Genomic DNA, 8,032 nt, shown 5'->3' on the forward strand with positions numbered 1-8,032 from the left:
TTTCGGGACGTGTCTCCCATGTGTAAGAGCCCGTCTGAAGCCCCTCATTTTCCATTCTGCCTTCCGATTGCCACGAGAAAGAATCCCTTCCCCCACTGCAGTTCTGGCTTAGAACAGGGCACAGTGCAGGTGCAACCACTGAACCGTCATGCTGGCTGTTCTGAACAAGGGCTGGCAAGAACTTGGCAAGGAGTTGGCAAGGACTTGGCAAAGACCTGACGTGGACCCAGCTCGGGACAGCCTGATGCGCAGCCTGCTTCTAATTTCCGTTCTTAAGCCAAATGAACTTTTGGGGTGACTCCCGTGGTCCTTCATTGAAGACCCCTCATTTGCCTCGTTACCAATGTGACAAACAAAGAATGAGAACCCTCCTCCCAAGGACTGAGACTGAGACCCCTGCTACAGGGAGGAGGGGAAATTGGTGGTCTGACCATTAATGACATGACCTGTTTCCCTTCAGTAATTTTAATGGACTTATTCTTCATTGTATTCGTCTTGCTTTGGTGGTTTCTGTGGACTCACCTGTTCCCGCGTGGCGATTACAATGGACTTTCATTACTACACTTGTTCCCCCCTCTTTCCTCTGTGGACTATAACTGGACCCCCGAGTCGACCAGAACTTCGGAGACTTCCCCGACACGACAGACGGGTCCCCATCATCCGGACCACTGAGGATCTTGCCTGTGTTGGTAGCTATTCCCATACCCCTCTTTCTCTCTCTCTCTCTCTCTCTCTCTCTCTCTATCCTTTTATCTCCTTTCCGATCCCCACTATTGCATTTACTGTTTTGGCCCCTAATAAAGGTGCAATTTTTGTGATTAACTGATAGTCCCTTGTTGTTTGCCTTTTGCACTTTTGGGATCGGTGAAAAGAACCATCACAACACCCCGCAATAAGCGGATCGTGACATTAAAATTGGCGTCACGGACAGGATTTCTGTCTAGACAGAAGGGTTGCAGCTGAAAAGGCACCCACACTGTCTTTGGGAATTCACAAAGGATCCCCTAGTGCAAAAGGCGGGACTCTGTTGTTTTGTTGTTGTTGTGTGTATCTGGTCTGGGAAGGAAGGGACAACTTGAAGCAACTAAGCAGAGCCTCCCAGGCAGATTATTGTCCTTTCACCCACCCCAGGAAGCGAAGGGCGACACAGAGAGGGCTGTGTAGTTTTGTGGAACTTAAGTTTGTACCTCCCTGTCGTGGTTTTGGTCCCTTCACAAAATGAGTGATAACCTTAATGACAAAGCTAAAGTTGGGCTTTATGCTCTACTAGCTAAAGACAATGACAAACCTTTTCCGGGAGGAGAGGAATGGGCACAAAATAATTGGTTTAATTTGGATATTGTGGTTGATAGAGTGTGTTCTTTACAACATGATACAAAGTTCAAACTGGGCAAGAATAAAACTATCTTATGCTCAGTTTTGGGAGCTTGTCTTACGGCAGCCGTAGAAACTCGCTCACAGCGAAGAAGTGAGCAAGAAATAATAATAGACTCCCTTCAAAATTTAGTAGAAATTTTACAAAAACAGTTATATGAAGCAAGAAATGTAACTTATGCATTGCGAGCTGCCTTAACAGAAGAACATGTTAGCAAATCACACAGTGCTGATTCCCCTACAGAAACAGAGGAGAAGGAAACTCCTCACATTAAACAAATTTACCCCCAAAAGGAACTAGAAGCAGCAAGTAATTGTGGGGAACATTGCTGCCATCACTTGAGACCCCTAATTAAAACAGAGTATAATTATCTCAGTGATGATGATCTCGAACCTCACATCACAACCAAACACATACCATACACTGCCACTGAGTTAGCTAAACTTAAAAGGGAATACGGACGCCTTCCACACGAATCAGAAACAGAATATGTTTTCCGGGTGTCCCTCACTGGTGGTGATCAAATTAAATTATCTGAACAAGAAGCCAGTGGGTACTGGGGACATGGTGTCTTCCTAACAACGGGAGATAAATGTGACACATGGTCCCTGACACAGCTTGCGGCTTTTTGGGCCGGGGGACAAGCCCCTTGGAAAGGGGAGACCCCATAACTATAATTAGTACCCCTGACCAACTCTTAGAAAGTGTGCATAAAGCCGCTTGCCTGCAAATGATTCATGAGAAGAAATTAATTCCTGGCTTTGAATCCCCGATGCAATTACCTGTGAAGCCCGAAATAATGACCCCTTTAATTCGTAGGCTTCCAGAAACACTTAAACCTACTGCTATTACCTTACAAAAAACTATTATGACACTAAGCCCTGTGGAAAGACTGGACAGATTCCTGGGTAATCCCACTGATCGCACGGAATCTACTGATCCCAACTTTACTCCATCCCATTCATCCTTACAAGCCGCAGCTTCCAAATGCAGCTCGCCTGCCAGTAGCCGTGAAGTCTGGGCATGGGGTGAAGTTGCAGAAGATTTGATCAATTACTGTAGAAAATATGGACCAGTAAAAACCCTAGAAGAAAAACCAGAAAAAACAAAAGGAGTTCGGTCCATTGAGATTCCTCATGGTAAAAATTCAGAAAAGGGAAAACAAAACCCTAACCGCCAGCGTTGGTGGTCATTGGGGTCCAAAAAGGAGTCCCCAGAGATGTAATGGATGGTTTGCCCCTTGATAAATTACAGAAATTAATAACTAATTGGCGCCATCGAAAATCAAATCCGTCAATCCAACCCACTGCACCCAAACCTCCTCAGAACACGGGCAAGGAACCAACCCTCCCTCAACATCTCCTCTGAAACACAGAAACAGTAACCTTTTTCCCAACTCCTCTCTCAAAATCCAGTCAGCGGGTATTTCTCTCTCAACCTTCTCCCCAAAATTTGGGAAGTGAGCTGACACAGTTTCAGGGAAACTAATTTCTCCGTCCTTTACAGGTGAGCGAAGGGACGGAGCATGGGTATATTTGGGAATGCTCACTAAAAATAAATTAGGAGATATTTTAATTACAGCTATTACGGGTCCCAAACGTGCTCTTGTAACATTTTTGATTGACACTGGGGCACAAATCTCTGCATTAACAGAAAAGGATGTTCAGAGGAGTGGAGTTGTTCCAACTAAGAGAAAATACTGTGTTCTAAATGCCCTAGGAAACTCAGAATCTATGAATGTAGCCTTGGTTAAACTCACACTTCCTGGAGATGAGAATCAATTAGTTGTCAAAATGGTAATTGGGAACATTCCAAACAATTTACTAGGGATGGATGTTCTTGCTGGGAGACAATGGGAGGACTCAGAAGGATCTTTGTGGTGTTTTCCGCTCGACTTTCCACTCGTTCCCCATCCCCTTCTCCCTCTCACACTCACTCCACTCCCGTCCCGTCCCGTCCCGTCCCGTCCGTGTCCCGCCTCTCGCAGCCCGGCTGATGCCGCGTCCCGCAAGGCGCCCCTCGGGGGGGCCGCCCCGTGCCCGGCCCTGCCCGTCCCGCCGTGGAGCCGCCTCCGCCGGGCTCTCTCCGTACTGGCTGTGGCGCCGCTGGAAGTGCCGCTCGCTCTGGCGCTGGCGGAGCAGCGCGGTCTTTTGGCTCCGCCTGGCGCGGGCTCTGGCCCGTCCCCGGCCGAGGCCCCGGCCCCGAACGAAGCCCCTGCCGCGGTTCCGCCCGCAGCCGCCCCGCTGCCGCCCCGCGCCCGCCCCGTCGCCAACAGCGTCGCCGGCGGCTTCCCCGCTCCGAGCTCCGCCGCTCGTCAGCTCGGCCGCCGGCCCCGAGCCGCCGCAGCCCGGGGCGGCTCGGCAAGCAGCAGCGCGCCGAGCGCTCGGCTTGGCGGGGCAGAAGAGCGGGAGCGCGGTGCCGCCCGCACGGGCGGAGAAGCCTCCCCTGGAGCAGCTCTACCGCGAGGGCCCGCTGCTGGGGAGCGGCGGCTGCGGCAGCGTTTACTCCGGGACCCGGCTCGCCGACGGCGCCCCGGTAAGAGACGGGGCCGGAGCGGAGGGGGCGGCGGGCGGCGGGCAGCGAGCTCAGCCCGGCGCTCGCCTTGGCTTGCAGGTGGCCATCAAGCGAGTGTGCCGCGATCGCATCCCGGAGTGGGCGCGGCTGGTGAGTGAGCGGGGCCAGCGGGAGAAGGCGGCGGGGCGTGCCGGGCGGGGCTAAGGCGAGGCCCGGCAGGGTGGCAGCCGGAAGGCTGCGAGGGGAGCGAGCGGCGAGTGAGCGGGGCCCGCGCAGCGTCCCGGGCCGGGCAATGGCGAGCGGCGGCGGGGCCGGGCAGGGGGTGGCCAAGGCGCGGCGCAGCATCGGCCCCGCTGAGGGCATCGCGGTCCCCCCGCAGCACAACGGCGCCCTGGTGCCCCTGGAGCTGGCGCTGCTGTGGATGGTGTCGTGCCCCGGCTTCCGCGGCATCGTGCGGCTCCTGGACTGGTTCGAGCTGCCCGACGGCTTCGCGCTGGTCATGGAGCGTCCGCAACGCTGTCAGGACCTCTGGGACTTCCTGCACGAGCGGCGGTTCCTGACGGAGCCCGTGGCGCGGGGGCTGTTCCGCCAGGTGCTGGAGGCCGTGCGGCACTGCACCAGCCGCGGCGTCCTGCACCGCGACATCAAGGCCGAGAACGTCCTCGTCGACCTGGCCACGGGCGAGGCGAAGCTCATCGACTTCGGCTGCGGCACGATCCTCCAGGACACGTTCTACACCCGGATGTCAGGTGAGCCCAAAGCCGGGGCCCCGCCGGGCAGCGGAGGTTCCCCCCTTGGCTGGCAGAGGGGGAAGAGGGAGACAGGGAGGGGAGGGTGCAGAATCCTCCTTCAGCCGGCTGCAGCCAAGTTGCTTTTCGGCGGGGCAGGGGCTGGCTGTTGTGGAACGGGGGCTGGCTGGGAGGGAGGGAGGAAGGGAGGGAGCAGCATCGGCCTGATGAGCTGTGCCCGTGTCCCATAGGAACGCCGGAGTACAGCCCACCGGAGTGGATCCTCTTTGGCTGCTACCATGGCCAGCCAGCCACCATCTGGTCCCTGGGCATCCTGCTCTATCACCTGGTCTGCGGGCACCTTCCATTCCACACAAATGCGGACATCGTCCGGGGCCAGCTCTTCTTCCCGCCCCGGGTGTCTCAAGATGGGGCTGCGCCTTCAAGGCTCAGGAGGAGGAACGGGGCTGGGAGGGGGCAGCTGGCACATCAGCATCCTGCTCTTGCAGCTAGTGAGGCGGTTGATCTCCTGGGCTTAGCTGGAGGAGGTGGCACGTGTGCCTCTGTGCTGCTCTCCTCCGGAAGGGAGGATCCATGGGAAGCTTTTGGCTGCAGCTCTGAGCACTCCTAGTGTGGCCTGGGCACCGTGGAATGTGGGAGAGCATGGACAGGAGCCTTGTCCCGCTGAGCGGCGGTTTCTGGTTTCTCTCTGCAGAGTGCCAGCACCTCATCAGGTGGTGTTTATCCATGGACCCCACAGACAGGCCATCACTGGAAGACCTTTTTGAGCATTCTTGGCTGCAGGAGCCCTGCCTGGCCCAGGAGACAGCAGAGACCCATCCCTGTGCTCAGTAGGATCCAGGAGCCCAGCAAGTACCAGCTGCACACGTCTGGTGGCACTCCAAGAAAACCCCGGAGCGTTTCCCTGCAGCTGCGGCACGGAGGAGAGAGCGCAGCCGAGGAGATGCTTCCGCTGGTCCCCGGCGAGTTGTGGAGGGAGCGGCTCAGTGCTCCCCGTGCCACTGGAGAAGTGGTGGCAGTGCGGTGAAGGTGCCACGGACTGGAACAGGGGAAACATCCCCCTGCAGCTCAATGGCATCGGGATGTCCCCGCAAGCCGAGGCACAGCTGGCGTGTTCTTCTGGAGCACCACGTGGAGCTGGGAACACCATCCTGGAGCTGGCCGCTGGCGGGGCAAAGCCGACCGGCTTTGGCTGCGGCCCCTTCCTGGAGGACACGCTCTGCACCCCGATGAAATCAAGATGAGTCCCCAGCCGGCGCAGGGGCGGGGGGATGCTCGTGCTTCCAGGCATGGCAGGGCTCGGCCTGGCCACGCGCCGCAGGTTCCCCGCTCGGCGGCGCTGGGGAATATTAATTTTTCACCGGCTGCCAAGATGCTTTTTGGTGGGACAGGGGACAGATGTTGTGGAAGGGGAGCCAGCTCCTGGCCTTGCTGACAGCTTCTGCCAGCCAGCCTGGCACGGGCTGGGGCGGGGGCAGCCAGCCTGACAAAACATCCATCCATGTGGATGGGGGCAGCAGAGGGGGACAGGTTCCAAAGCCGTGCCCCAGCTGGTCTGCTTTGCAGGCCCTCGAGGAAGGGGTGCGTTTACGGGTGGGAAAGGTGGGGTTTTTCCTCACCCGTGGACAGGTTTCATTCTCGCATGGAGTGGTCAGACCCTCCTCAGGCCCGTGAAACGGTGAAAGGCTGTGTAGGTTTTTCTTGTTTCCAGGTCTTGTTTTGAATTGACTTTCATGCAATTGTTCTTTGTTTTTCCCAGGAAGATTACACCTGGTGCCCGGACCGCATTGGGAAGCGCCTGCACCGTCCGTGGAGCACATCCAGTGCCAGCGCTACCCCAGGGGCCACGGCCTGCAGGGACATCCCCTTCAAGAAGGACGAGGACCTCGTGTGGGATCGGCTCCTCTCCTGGCAGCAGGTCTGCAGAGGTGGGTACCCGGCTCCACAGCTGGGCTGGCAGAAGGGCTTCGGGCAGAGGGCAGCGGGCACACGGGCATCCCGCCCTTGCAGCTGCTGAGGAGGCTGCTGTGCTGTGCTGAAGCGGAGGAGGTGGAACATGGCCTGCCACGCTGCCCTTCTCTCGAAACAGAGAATGGCTCGGGAGGTTTGGGCTCTGAGCACAGCCAGCAGCCTGGCCCGGGCACAGGCCATGGCAGGACAGGGCACAGGAGCCTTCTGTGACTGACCGTGGCTCTCTGGTTTCTCTCCGCAGGCTGCCAGCACCTCATGCCATGGACACGGCTCTGCTCGGCCTGCCAGGCTGGGAGGGCTGGAGGGCGGCGGGTGTTCATTTGCTGTCAAAAAGAAATCGTTCTATTTTTTTATCATCGTCATGATCAGAGCATTTCTTTCATCCTTTTCCAAGCTTTTGGCCTCCCTTCCTCCAGGGTAATCTTTTTGTGTCCTTCCTCAGCCACTTGATGGCATTTGGCAGGGGGGGGTTAAGCAATGTGAAAAGTTCAACAACAGCTCCTGTTGCCAACTGCAGCAGCCCCTTCAAGAGCCCTGAGCTTACAGCGAGGTCCACGTGTGCCTTGCAAAAGGGAGTGGTTTGCAGCGATGGGGTTGTCACCCTGCTGCAAAAGCTGGGAGGAAATCACAAGGGGCAAAATGCCAATTTGGCTCAACCCCTGCCCAGGTTCTGCATCTTTCCCCTCTGCTCGGTGACAGGCAGGCAGGGCTGGACTCCAGCAAGGTTCAAGTTCTTGGTGCTCCCTGGCATCGAGGGGATCAAGTAAAGTCTTGCATGCAGTGACTGCAATAGGGCTACTGAAGGGAAAAAGGAGATGTCGTGAGGTGGGGAATCCTTCTTGTCTCCTTTGTCTCCCCAGGAGCCCCTTGGAAAGGGAAATGCCCACACGGGTTTATCTGACTCCTTCCCAGCCAGCCTTTCCCTCAGTCCCGGCTCTCATTTGCTCCGCAGGCTTCAGCAGCTCGCTCAGCTCAGAGGAGCTCTCAGAGGAGAAAACGCTGCCTGGCGTGGGGCTGGCTGATCCCTGTCTCATCTTGATTCCATTTCCCCGCTCCCTCCCCCATCCAAGAGAGCGAAGGATCCCCCGCAATCCCCCGGTCCTGCAGCAGATCCCGGGCACGTTCCCTCCTCCGCTCCTTGGTGGCCCTGGGGAGGCTCCAGAGCCCTCCCTGTGTGCGGGACAGCTGCTGCAGCACCGCTGTGCCAGCGTGCGAGCGGCGCCCCAGGAGCAGCTGCGCGAGTTCCGAGTCTGAAGTGGAATCCTCAGCGCACACAAATGACAACTGGCATTTCAGGGGCTGGCAGGAGAAGCTAAATCCGTCTGCTCGCTGCCCTTTCGAGCCTTGGCCACGCTGGTGCAATTGGAAGAATTGCCCCTGCCCAGGAAGCTCTCAGGTGGAAGAGAGGAGCAAAAGCCACGTG

At 57.1% G+C, this 8,032-nt stretch overlaps 1 protein-coding gene across 1 annotated transcript; it reads left to right on the forward strand.

Moving 5' to 3' along the window:
- Positions 1-3,370: 3,370 nt before the first annotated feature.
- Positions 3,371-5,038, forward strand: LOC128783212 (serine/threonine-protein kinase pim-1-like; the record flags this gene model as incomplete). Its single annotated transcript, XM_053933847.1, has 4 exons — positions 3,371-3,910; positions 3,989-4,039; positions 4,269-4,638; positions 4,869-5,038. Coding segments are annotated over exons 1-4 (1,131 nt in total), but the record flags the coding sequence as incomplete, so codon positions are not given.
- Between the last annotated feature and the right edge of the window lie 2,994 nt (positions 5,039-8,032).

Source organism: Vidua chalybeata, unplaced genomic scaffold (genome assembly GCF_026979565.1).
Source record: "Vidua chalybeata isolate OUT-0048 unplaced genomic scaffold, bVidCha1 merged haplotype W_reject_31, whole genome shotgun sequence".
NCBI classification, from domain to species: domain Eukaryota; kingdom Metazoa; phylum Chordata; class Aves; order Passeriformes; family Viduidae; genus Vidua; species Vidua chalybeata.